The following is a 13,449-nucleotide window of genomic DNA, read 5'->3' as shown; positions in this document are numbered from 1 at the left end:
TCAGGTGTCGAATGTAATGCAGCAGAATACAGCTGGCCGTGACACTCCAACATAAGCCACGGGGAAAACAGTGTTATTCTTGTGCATGAGAGTGTACAGATAAGCCCTTGAAAGAAATGAAGTTATTAATAGCTGCCTTCTTTCTCTTTTCTCAGGTAACGAGAGTATAATAACAATGAGCATAAATCATTGAAAGTTCTGCCCTGGTTGGCTTTTACCTACATTTGAAAGCTGTACAGAGCTACTTGGTCGTTTTTGCAGAGCATTGTTGATGAAATCCTGCAAGGATTTCTTTGCTTGCAGCTGCTTTCTCTGCATTTTCAGGATCTGACAGTAACTCAGCTTGGATTTTCCCTCATAATGTTACTCATTTTTTTTTGCTTGTTTAACTTTTCTTACTTACTTATCTAAAGAGGTGTTTTTTCTTTACTACAAATTTGGCTACCATGTGATCAGAGGTAGATTTAGAGTTCTTTTCATAGAGAAGAAATTGAATGTGGATTATTCTGGACATGGAAGAGGTAGTAAACACAGTTCCTGGCATAGGAATCAAAGGTATAAGGTTTTAAAGTTAGGGGAGACCCTCATGAACACTTTTCACAGCACACAAACCACCAGAACTGAGTACAGTTACAGAAGGACATTTAATAATAGCAGGGGATATCTGGAAATTGGCTAAATGGTATTTTATTTTTTACATACTTAGGGTTCTTACTGCATTCATTCTCTTTTGTCTTTCAGGCTTTCATGTTGCTCTGTGATCTCTTGATGATTTTTAGTCATCAGCTGATGACTGGAGGTCGAGAAGGTCTTCAGCCTTTGGTGTTTAATCCAGATTCAGGACTCCAGTCAGAACTCCTCAGTTTTGTGATGGACCATGTCTTTATTGACCAAGATGATGAAAACCAGAGCATGGGTATGTTTAGCTTTCATGTTTTCTACTTAGCTTTTTTCATAACAGCCAGAGAAGAAAGCGTAAAGTAGAATTTTCAGATCAGTGTGCTCAGATGTTTTCAGAATTATTCTTTCTTTATTTTTGGGAGGCATGAATATGAAATATTCAATATTCAGTATTCTTGTGTTAAAGAAGAGTAAGTACTTATAAAGTTCATTCATAAAAAGAGATGTTCTCAGAAGACATGGGAGTGGCCTGTAACTACATGCTATAAATCTGGACAAAATTATTCTTCCTTTACAGATCTATATTTTTCTTAATATTTATTTCCAAAACCGTACAGTCTTAGTTCATCAGCAAACTTCATTTAATATGGCTTCAAGGGGGGTAAACACGATGGAACAGTACACAGAGGAGAAATCCTTTAGAGTTACTACATGGAGTTGTAGGATCCTGTAGGCAAACCTACCCAGTTTCTGAATCCTGCATAGCTTTGGAGAAGAGATGGATTCCCAAATAGTCAAGCTCTGTGAAAGAGTTCCTGAGCACCTACTGCAGCGCTCTTTTTGGCACGTTTTCTGAATTTCCACTGAACTCTGTTACGTGTATGTTATCATGACAGCTATTTTAGATCTTTTAAGACAGCAATATATAGAACTAAGATCTCAGAGATTGTATTCTTGCTCTAAAGGGGCTTTTAGTCTTCTAGCTCCCTAGCTCCTTAGTACCTGACGTCTTCGTTGAGCATCTCTTTACGGATTCCTGGGAAGAACACATTTTGAAACACACCTTCACCAAAAATGTATGTGCACTTAATCATACTTTGTGAGTTCAATATAATTTCAGAATAATACATCAAGGATTGATTTTAGGAGGACAGTGTCTAATCTGTTTTGCTCTTCAGCAAAAGAACATGCATCTAACATGCTGTGATTGGACTGGGAAGACAGCAAAAAGATGGACGAAGATCTCTGTATGTGATCTCCATTCCCTAATGCTACGCTGGCTCCATGGAGCCAGTCTGACCATTTATAACTTTTGGTATTCAGAGCTCATCAGTAATGATAAAAGGAAATTAAGAAGAGGCAGGGGTAGTGTGCTAATGAGCTTCAATTCTGTGGGTTAAAGCATCTCAGGAGTAAAACAGGCACTCATATCCGCAGTCAACTCCACTGCTCGTAAGAGATTTCCTGTGATCAAATAAATGACTTAAGAACTGTGGCTCTAGTAAGAGTGTACCAAGAGAGTCTCAGTAACACTATGTCCCTTCTCCCCCCGCCACAGGTCTGTGCTTCTGCAAACTGCCTGGAAGATTCCCTCCAAGAAGTAGCTCTTCTGAATACCACAGAATATTTACTTTTATCACAAATGTTATAGCTTGATTTTATTTTCTCATAGAATTTTTATTGATATTATATTTAACGTGTATAGTTTCATTTTCATTTACAGAGTGGAGTCTCACATGGGGACTTCATACTTATGACACTGCCATTCAATGTTAATGTTTCTTACAACTGAATTTTACTTCCTGTAGTTATTGATGCTTTAGAGCCATCGATTTCATATCTGAAAATCCAAGGCATGCAGTAGAAGTATTGCTGCTTCTGATTTTTCTGATGTGAAATATTTATAGCTTTGTCATGTTAAAGAAGCGTCTCCCAATGTCCTGTGTTTCAGAAGTTAGGCAAAAGGTGTTCAACAAGTCTTCACTGTGGCCTTTCACAGGGTGAAGAAAATCAGTGAATCAGTTCCATGCGGCTTATGTTCAGTACCTACTCAGGATATAGATAGCATCCTTGGTCAATGGTGCCTCCTGTTCCTGAACTTTCCTGAAGGTCCTAACACAGGCAGGACTCAAGAATTACCACCTTTCATTTTAGCTTCTCCTGCAACAATCCTTGCTGCATTTTAAAGAATTTATTTTTTCTAAAAGCTGCTCTTCTATAATGTTGCTTTAGAACATAGCTGTCGCTTATAAACATTTTTATTGTTGTTGATGCTTTCAGAGGGAGATGAAGAAGATGAAGCTAACAAAATAGAAGCGTTACATAAGAGAAGAAACCTTCTGGCCGCCTTTAGCAAGCTGATAATTTATGACATTGTGGACATGCACGCAGCAGCAGATATCTTCAAACACTATATGAAGGTACAGCTCTGTGTATTCTCCTCTTCCTGAGTCAACACAGATTGTAGGGTCAGGTCACTTGTTTTTCTCCCTGCCAGTGCAGTAGTTAAAGGCTGAACACTTTTGAAAGCTTTTCCAGCCTTACTTGATTTGTTTTGTAACAGTTCTTCCGTTCGAAATTACACCTGCCACTGAGAAGCAGTAAGCTGTGAGCTCCCTCTCCTCTGCAGCAGGAGTACCTTGTTAAAGGCCGCACCAAAAGTTGGTCCTACAAGGTGCTGAGTGTTTCCACACGGGCTCCCCTCTACAGAGAGTTTCTTACCCTGCTCCTCACGTTCATTCCTAGAATCCACAGTAACAGTTACCTGTTTGATGTCATATTTCCCTGGGAGTCTCCCAATCTTGGTGCTTGCCATAAGGAAGCAGTTTTGCAGAAATGCACTGAATGTCTTACGAACTTAGGCTGCTTCCAGACAGTATTTAGGCCCAATGAAATTCAGAAGGACTTGCTGCTCAGCTACCACTGCACCCTGTACTTAGGAGTTCACCTGCCAGAAAACAGGCACATTAGCAGTCCTGACACTGCCACGCAACACAAAGCCCCTCAGATTATACCTTGTCTGTCTCCCTGTACGGGATTAGTCATCACAAAGATGACAATCGAGCAGGAAAACCTGTTTGAGATTTTGATGTGAAATATAAAGGATCTAACTTTAAATCCTCCTCCTCTTCATTAGGAGCACACAGTACAATAAACTCCCCAGTGCACACTCTAGCCATCAGCCAGGTTGCTCTCCTCGGAGTTAGTCTTGCATAGGGGTTTTTTGCCAGAGCAGGAGATTCAAACCGAAACTGTCACAGTTCAGGTTAGTTTCCTACCTGCTGCTCTGAGTTGGTCTTCTCTTCTGGAAATTGGGGGGAGTGAAAGAAATTGCATTTAAATTGGAATACAAACCAGAAGGATCTTTGTCCCAAAGAAGGCAGGAGCAATATTGAAGAGGGAATGAAAAGAAGTGGTTGCAAGTGCAGAAATATTAATCAGGCTGAAAGAATACTGGTTGGAAAAAAAATTTATGTTCTTGGCCTGGAAGTTTTAATGATTATACTCGGTTTTCTACCCAAATGGTCTGTACTATAGGCTGTGCTTTTCAGCAACCACTTTTCTAACACAAAGAAAACCAGCACTTCGTACTAATACCACAGCGAATTCCTTTCCTGGCCATCTACATCACCTTGCACTGTATATGGGGCTTCACACCTGTGTGCTGGTGACTGTTCACACCTACGTGTTGAAGGGTGTGTTGGTTCAATGTCGTGCTGTTTCTCAGAATTTGCAACTGTGGGTCACTTTCATCAAATATTTAGTTTGGGGTAGGAAATACTCTTTTGTTTTTCAACATATTTGTTATAAAACATAATAACACATGCAGAAGTTCCTTATCTCATCGCTGGGTGCAGGCTACCAATCACTTTGAATGTTGGTATTGAAACATCATCTCCCACTCACAAAAAAACTGGATTTGAGACTGGGTTTTTTTGCATCTGCTGCCTTTTCAAAACAAGAATTACAAGTAATCTTTCTATCGGGAAAATTGTAGGAAATTGTATAAAAGATTTGATTTAAAGATTTAAAGGGTTTTTTTCCACATTTTTTTTCCTAGTACTATAATGACTATGGAGATATCATTAAGGAAACCCTGAGCAAAACAAGGCAAATTGATAAAATCCAGTGTGCAAAGACACTCATTCTCAGTTTGCAACAGGTAAGAATATTGATTTTTGTTAGAAAAACCTCACTGAAAAAATACTGGACAGGATTTTCTCTGGTGCCCTTTACAATGAAGTGAAAAATACTACATTTCTGTTACGAGATTATCTTGCTCCTCGTTCAGGCTGCCACCATTCGTTTGTCTCTGTAATCTCTGTCTCCGTAAGGCCATACTGGCAAAGTTTTGGTCAGATTAAAATGGAAGAAAAGCAGAGAAGAGCCTTGAAGGCAATTTGGTCCAAGCTGATCTATAGCGTTTGTTTATTGGTACTAGTCAACAAGAAGAATTAGGATGACTTTTTTTCTTATAATTAGCTGGAAGTAATACATCTTCTTTACATTTTGTCTAAATACTGATTGATTTTTTTTTTCCAAACTTCAAGCTAATTAGTTTAAGTCTTCCAATATTGTTAAACATATTTTTTCCCTGAAAAATTTGCTTTACATCAACCATAAATTATTGGCTTGATGATGAAATCCATCCTTGTTCTGCCAACAGCACAAAGTGTGTGCTTCACTAAATACCATTTAGGCCCTTGAAGTACCAGTTACATCCATTACGTAGAGAAATTACTTCTATAAATTAGATGTTTTCAAATCAGGTAAGCCTCCCCAAATTCATCCCAGAGAACTAAGGGATTTCCTGTAGCAATCTGGAAGCTGAGAGATATCTGTGAAAACTTGAGAAAAACAGATGTGCTTCTGGAAGAATCGGCGAGTGTCAAAGTAGCTCCTGTTGTTAAAACTTGGAGAGAGAAAAAGCCAGGTGCCATAGATCAGTCAGCCTAATGTCATTTCATGGAAAAAACATTAATTAGACAAGCTATTTGCAAGTGCTGAGTGATAGGTAACAGCCAGTATAAATTTGTCATGGAGAAATCATGTCAAATTAGGCTGCTTTCATTAATTATATGGTAACAGAGCTTGTGGGTATCAGAGAAACAGTAGATCTAATGCAACTTGATTTAATATTGTTGCTGACACCGTCTCTCTTGATATTCTTGTTAGCAAGTTAGGAAAATGCTGTCTAAATGGCAGTACCAGAAGAAGGTCTAGAACTGATTGGAAAACCACTGAGTAGTTCGTTATTGTACTGAAAGGGCGTTATCAAGCAGGCTTTGAAGGCATTTCCCCAGTAATGTTCAGATATTCATAAAGTTTTGAATGATGGAATAGCAATTTTGCTTCCTAAATTCCTAAACAGAAGATGCTGATCTGATAGGTGATGTAGGTATTTTAGAAAACAGCATAAGAATGTGGAATCATCTTGATGAGTTGGGAAAATAATAGATGTAATTCAGTGAAGTGCAAAATTGAGTTTGAGTTACCGTCTGCACAAGCACAAGATGGGGGACAGTTGGCAAACGGCAGTTACGCAGAGGAAAGTCTGGCAACTGAAGTGGATTAGAAGTTGAATATGAGAGAGCTCTGTTACATCTCTGCAAAAAAAGTCATTGTAATGCCCACTCTTAGCCGTAACAGCTTAAAAACACAAGTCTTTCTCAAGAAAAGTATTTTCTAGCTCACAGATTTTAACAATGGAATTCTTTCTCTAGCTGTTTAATGAGCTTGTTCAGGAGCAAGGTCCCAATTTGGACAGGACATCTGCCCATGTTAGTGGAATTAAGGAACTGGCCCGTCGGTTTGCCCTCACTTTTGGCTTGGATCAGATCAAGACAAGAGAGGCTGTGGCCACACTGCACAAGTGAGTGGTGGTAAATAAGCGAGATTTTTATATTACTTCAGATTAAACGCTTTGCTCAGCATGTCTTTTCTAAAGGTACGTAATCTCAACAGGTCCTGGAATAAGGATGTATTTTTTCTAGTTTATGTAGAAAAATGCTGGGGAATGTGCATGTATATATGTAAGAGAGGAAAAAAGAACTTGCTGTTACCTAATTATTTGTTAGAATTTATTGGAATGGCGGTGTTTATCTCAGGTAAAGCCACTGGTATTACACATATTTGTGTGGACTGTATCTAACAACTGTAGATAGTTGTTTGTACCACACCACTGTGGGTTCTGTAGGCACCGAGGGCTCTTGGTATAAAAAGGTATTCCAGAAGTACTTTGGAAATCTTTTTTTTTTTTTTTTTGAGTGGATTGAAGCTTTTTATGGAACTGCTGTGTAGAAAAGTGTAAAAAGGTGCTGCTAAATTTAAATTATGACTTTCCCATGCCATAAAAAGGTTAAAATATTAAAGTTTGCTATCTCAGAGACTAAGTCATTAAGACTTAGCAAAGTATGATCAAAACGCTACCAGACACTTGCCTGTGGCAAACAGAAGTCAAGGCATGCACGCACCATTACTGGATAATGTGAAAGTAAATTGTTCTCTTTAGTCTCAAATGATAAAGCAAAGATAAGGCAGAGATGCATGTATTGATGTCCTGGTAAGTAAATTCTTTTCTCTGACTCTTGATGCAGAAGTTAGATCTTGTTCTAGCACACATATTATTCTTGTTGCGAGCTTCCGCTTCATGCAGAAACAAGAGCGAGCCGTTTGGCTGTTCCTGCTAAGGCAGTGCCTTTCAGCACCTGCCAAGGTTCTTAGATCGTGGTAAGTTCCTTCTCACCACACGATTGGCAATATGTTGTCTTTGAGATTGAATCCTCATGAATTGAGAGGGAACTTCTGATTCCCCTTTGTCCAAAAGCAGCTGTTTGCCAGTAATAGGGGGAAGTAATGATGGGCTATAAAGAATTTCATCACAGTGCAGATTTTGGGCGGCATTTAGCAGTGATGGATGTCTTTTTTTTATTTTGTTACAAATGTCTGAAAATTTTAATATTTCTTTACTATAGAGATGGCATAGAGTTTGCCTTCAAATATCAGAATCAAAAAGGACAAGACTATCCACCTCCTAACCTTGCTTTCCTTGAAGTGCTTAGTGAATTTTCTTCTAAACTCTTGCGACAGGACAAAAAGACTGTGTAAGTAACGCTCCGTTTTCTTCTGCGGGTTTTGCTGGGCTCCGTTAATCACTGTAGTGTGTGTTTAAGCTCTCTGCTCTGAGGTTTTCACAGTCTAACGGGGGCTATAGGAAGTCCCAGCAAGCCATTTCACATACATAGTTATTCATCATTTTACATTTTAAAGTAATAAAAATAAATGAGAAAAGGAGAATCAGAGTTACTGATGAGGTGAGCTTGAGACCTCACAAAACAATGATCCTTAAAATTTCCCATGGGGCACTGAAAATAAAAAACAATTGTTTTTAGGCTAGAAGAAAAAAGAAATGAAATGTTAACAGTGCAGGAAATTTACAGGCCTGTAAACACTGCAGTAACATCTGTTTCTGTTAGGTATTTATATAAAATGTAAACATGTATTTGTTGTTTGTTTTAACGCATTGATTTGAACTGGGAAATAAAGGTTTGTCAAGGCTTCTGTTACTGGCACAACAGGACAGAGAAAGAGGCTGAGAGAGGACACTGTTGCTGGTTAGGGCAGAGCAGGGGGGTAGAGACCTGGGAGGCTGAACCAAGCAGCCTGCATTTGTTACGGCGGGTAATTACTGCAGATGAAATACGGGAAATGAAATTATTCAGAGATATTGTTGATAAGATCTGAATAAAGAGCAAGAAATACTGTTTTATGAGTGACATTTGAACTGACTGTCAGGAGAAGCTGCAGATATCAACAAGATTGGCAAAGAGAAAACTGCATTAGTAAGGGCAAGTTTGTAGTAAAGACATATTGTCAGCGTCACTGCAGAGAGAATGCTCTACATTCCTAATAAGTTACGTAGCAAATATCCAGGATTTGGCCAGTAAGGGAAAAAGGGAAAAGGTAAGGGAAGTAGTGAGGGAAAAAGGAAGAGGACTCCAGTGAAAATCAGCCAAGCGCTACGTGCCCACTGTAGAGCTGAATTCTTTGAATAACTTTATGACCGTTTAAAAAATGCAATTGCCAGATCTTCTGATTTATGGTTATAGATATCTTTCCAGTCTATTTTGTGACCACAATGAGCGTAAGTCATCTGTATCTACTATAACTACCTCAGCTGACACTTTCTGTCAAACTTCTCTGTAGTTTTTCTGTGAAGAGATTTGTTTTAAAGGACTTTTCTGTTAGGGTTAACAATTATCAATATTATAGCTTTACCTGTGTTATAAGAAATGCATCATGGTTAACTTTGTATAATTTTTAACATATACACACTTGAACCAATTTTTTTTTTTTGTATCGATAATTTATCAACTCAGCAAATGCAATAGAAGAAATAGTTAAACGAGCTTGAGAACTGGATGATGCTGTTGGGCTAGCTTGGCACTCCATTTCTGAAACTGCTCTTCATTGTTATATCCTTGAATCTTGTCAACCTCTGTCCTATTCTTCAGGCCAGGACTTAAGGATAATAGGATTCTATGACTGTCTTCCTAGCTGAACCGTAGGTCCTCCTGCATCTGTTAGTTTTAGTGTCATTAGCCTGATTCCTATTTAATTTAGCGAAGCTTATCATTCTTGTACAGCTATCATCCCTTCCACAAGTTTCTCCAGTGTCTAAAATTTAAAGTTACATCATTCTGTACAGTTCCCGTGACAACTTAATTTCACCTGATCCTTTCCATGAAATTCAGTACTTCAGAAGATCTTGTTCTTTAGCCTTCTATGCCACCATTTAAAATCCTTTCTCAAAGGTTGTCCTCCTCTACTCGTTGGGAGCCCACATACCCAACCACTGCCTTCTTTCACAGGACTAAAGATTGCTGTGATGGAATCCATTTCTCCTGGTTTTAGCTGTCTTTATTGTAGTCATCTGAGCTATGTACTTTAGCTGAATTTGAAGATCAGTGGAAAGAAATAGGCCCTTTAGGACATGATTTATCTGTTCTCCGCTAAATTACTGCTTCAAGATGAGTTCAGACATGCCCTAGATTCCATTGGCTGTGGTGACTGTGAAAAGAGTCAAGATAACTTGCTTGTATGTAAAGATTTCTTCTGGAGATACCTGAATTCCTTCCCTTGAGAGACCTGTCCTGTTTGCACCCATCCGGCAATGGCTGCATTGCCCGTAGCGCTTCACTGGCGTGACATACTCAGCTGCACTCTGGAGAGTTGATTTGCCCTTCTCTGTAGCATGACTCCTCCAATCCACAGGGACCTCTCCCCCTCCCTCCAAAGGGGTTGCTTGTGATCAGGAAGGTACGTGACCACCATCTGGTGGAGAAGTCCTGTGTACGGGATCATTTACCTCCCTCCCTGGCTCGATCTCCTCCTGCCAAGTGACTGTCCCTAAACTCTGCAACGGGCTGTAAGTCTGGAGGCAAAAGTGCTCTGGAGCAACCTGGAAAGTCTCATGAGCATTTATCTGCCTGTCTCCCAGAAGTCCTCCAGCCTGGCTTCCCAACCCGAAAAAAGAGAATTACCTACTTGCTATGTCATCTGCCCTTGGTGCACAACCCGTCCTGTCAACAGTGCAGCAACCACTGCTCTTTTGCAGGGCTTCGGCTCCCTTTCTGCTTCACTGCTGGCTTTTTTATTTGGTGACAGAAGAGGGAGATGTTTCCAGTTTGGGAATGGGGCAGCAGCACTGGTGTAATTTAGTTTTCCTATCCGATTTATTTATTCAGCTTCTTGTTTTACGAGTAGCCTCCAGAATCAGTGATAGCCATTTATGGATTTGTTCAAATCTATAGATTTAATATAAACATTTAAGGTGCCAGACTCTTACGCTTAGCAGAAAAAGATTTATACTAATGCAGTTACAAACACACAAGGCAGATAAAGGCAGGGAAGTCCTGAGGAGTTCATCTAACACAATACAGAGCTGATTTTTCCCTGTAGAGGCATTTATTTCCATTTATTTCTCTCAAATACAGACTGTTAGCTTAGACAACTTACTATTGGGTGTCTGAAGTCAGATGAGACAGAGCCTCAGCATGGTGTTCATACTTCTGGAAATTCAGAATTTCTGTCCTCGTTGAAGCTGGCAAGAACTGCCAGTATGAAACTCCTCTAAAATGCTGAGCAAAAGTTGTCTGAAGTTTGGCATCTAATCACTTAAAGGAACCCCTAAGTGGTGTAGTTTTTCCTTCTTCACAGTTTGGGCATTTTATAAATATAAATCAGATGCAGAAAAAGTTGTTACTTTCCAGGGCTATTCCACAGATAAATTCTTTAAAGTCGTAAAGCATTCAAGCGCTGTACTGTTTGGTACTATATAAGAGAGAACAAACCAAGAAGTTCCCATTCAGTGCAAGGTTTGGATGTTAGTCAGTATACACGTGAAAAGGGGAAGGAAGAAGCAGTCGCAATATAATAAATAAAACTGAATAAAATAGTAGACAGAAAACCTGATGTTTCTTGAGCAAAGTCATCCTATTCACTGAATCAAAACGAAACCCCATTAAAAATGGGATGTGATTGTTACCCAGGCATATACAGTGTTGCACCTTGTCCTACTCTGATACCTGGGCGATGTAAGAAGCTTGAGCCTGCCATGAGCAGACAGGAAAAGGGAGATTCAGAGTTCATTTCATGCAGCATTTCTGGGTTTGACTCCCACTGATGGCAACCTGGCAACGTGGTGGTGAATGTTGAAGGGCGTGTGTATTGGGAAGGGTGGTCTGTGCAGGAAGGGTAGAGGTAATGTTGAAGAATCCTGAGGTCTCTTGCCTAAATTCTGAATGCTTGGTTCTGCAGCTTGACCTTCATTAGAATCACTTTTATGTGGATTTGCATATTCATTTTAAGGACTACTTCTAATACCATAATTAAATAATCAATGGGAAAAGAAAACAACTCAAATGCCCTCCAGACCATACAGAGGAGGGAGGTTGGTTGGTTCCCCCTAAGTTAACAAGCATGCATTGGACTGCAAAGACAGTCGGACAGATCTGCCTTTTTTTTAATTGAAAAAAAAACCTGCTTGCATTTGAGGAAACCATTTCTCTTGTTCCAAGATGCAAAAGGGTATCCTACATCCTCACAATAGTGCTTCTAATTCAGTCTGTCTGGTGACACAGTAGCAATATATAGAAGTGGCTTCCTCGCTATGCAAAACAGAAAAGGAATTCAAACAGGGTGTACTGTGAATAATTGCAGACAAATGTGGGAGGAAGATGTTGGGGAGAGAACGTTTTGTATTGTTTTTCTGTGAGTAACCTGTGCGTGATTAACTGCGTTACTTTGTTTTGAGGGAATGACATGTATGCTTACTCAGAGATAGGATGCCCTACCAGCATACATTGTTAAATTAAAATAAGGAAACGCTGCGTGGGATTTGTGTTAAGCTCTCAATAATGTTGAGGAGGGCTTGCAGATTAGTAAGAGGAAACAGTGTGCTGCGCCTCTGTACTCATTGTCTTTTCTTTTCAGTCACTCCTACTTAGAGAAGTTTCTGACAGAACAGATGATGGAAAGAAGAGAAGATGTATGGCTTCCACTCATTTCCTACAGAAACTCACTAGTTACGGGTGGCGAGGATGACAGAATGTCCGTTAACAGTGGAAGCAGCAGCAGCAAAGCCTCTTCGGTGAGGAATAAGAAAGGACGACCACCGCTCCACAAAAAGAGAGTAGAAGGTTTGTATAGTTTTAGGTTGCCTGGTAGAGGCATTGCTCATTTTGTACGTAGGTTACAGCCTTCCTTCTTAGGAGTGCTTATGGTTTATCAATTAATGCTGAAATATATGATATGTTCTGTATGTAGTAAAAACAAGACATCTGTTCTGCAAATTCCTATCAGGCTTGAACGCTGCTTATGAGAAATACCATCATGAGTCCTTGTTCTTCTCTGTCTTTGCTGAGATTTGCAGATTCCAAACTATTAAAAGCTGTTACTGAAGTTGGAAAGAGGAGGTGTTTGTGGAGTTATCTGCTCTACACCTCTCTCAGTCATGGACTTACGGTTTTCTGCCTGTACTTTGGTCTGGAGCCATTGTTCATTAACAGGGTGTTAGAGCAAAGCCAAGGCAGAAATTCTGATAGAGATCTGGATTTTTACAGGACCTCCAGAGAACACTAAAAAGACACCTTTTTTTGTTTAAAGTGGTATTGATATCCAGTGTCTGTATTTACTCTTTTTGTGACTTCAGGCATGTTCATCAGGAATTGGGCTATGATAGCCAATTTCTTACCAGATTGCATCTGTTCCTGGTTAATCTGTGTGATGTAGTGTGTCCTTTTGTGAATAGAAATTTACTGTTTCACTACAGAGTAGGTGTAAGTAGGACCTTAAAACTCCAGGGACTTTTCCAAAGTCAGTATCTACAACAGTAACTCCTCACTGAGGAATCTAATGCCAGTTTGCCTGAAGATACAGCAATTTCCCCAAATATTCTTCAAAAATTTGTCCATCTGCCCTTTGACAATCAGGTACATTCTCCATCACAGCTTATGTTGAGTGGTACGTGCACCAAGTCCTTCAGTTTCTTATAGCCACCCCGGAGTTCAGGTGGATGAAATGCTGCTTCCTTTCTTCAGACACTGTTTTGCTTCCTTCAGGACGCCATGCTGAGGTTTTTTTCTTTCCTCTTGTTACTATTTTCATTCTATTTTATTGTACCCTTCCTATATTCTGTATTTTTTTCCTGGGAATGTAGTAACGTCTTTGCTTCCCTGTAAGATAAGTCTCAGTCTTACAACATAGTGTTTATGGCATTGTTCGCTTCATGCTTTTTCATGTCCTCCTCTTTCAATGATCAGTAGAAGG

General features: G+C 39.6%; 1 protein-coding gene across 3 annotated transcripts in view; it reads left to right on the top strand.

Annotated features, from left to right (window-relative positions):
* The window catches only part of STAG1 (STAG1 cohesin complex component), a 195,052-nt gene that overhangs the window by 171,880 nt on the left and 9,723 nt on the right, over positions 1 to 13,449 (top strand). For all 3 annotated transcript variants that reach the window (XM_075760799.1, XM_075760801.1, XM_075760800.1), the window contains exons 24-29: positions 742 to 916; positions 2,902 to 3,041; positions 4,682 to 4,783; positions 6,345 to 6,493; positions 7,596 to 7,724; positions 12,115 to 12,320. In XM_075760799.1, the coding sequence (XP_075616914.1) occupies positions 742 to 916; positions 2,902 to 3,041; positions 4,682 to 4,783; positions 6,345 to 6,493; positions 7,596 to 7,724; positions 12,115 to 12,320 (901 nt within the window). The remainder of the gene's footprint in view (positions 1 to 741; positions 917 to 2,901; positions 3,042 to 4,681; positions 4,784 to 6,344; positions 6,494 to 7,595; positions 7,725 to 12,114; positions 12,321 to 13,449) is intronic.

This window comes from Balearica regulorum, chromosome 9, assembly GCF_011004875.1.
Source record: "Balearica regulorum gibbericeps isolate bBalReg1 chromosome 9, bBalReg1.pri, whole genome shotgun sequence".
Classification (NCBI taxonomy): domain Eukaryota; kingdom Metazoa; phylum Chordata; class Aves; order Gruiformes; family Gruidae; genus Balearica; species Balearica regulorum.
This window is presented reverse-complemented; position numbering and strand designations above follow the sequence as displayed.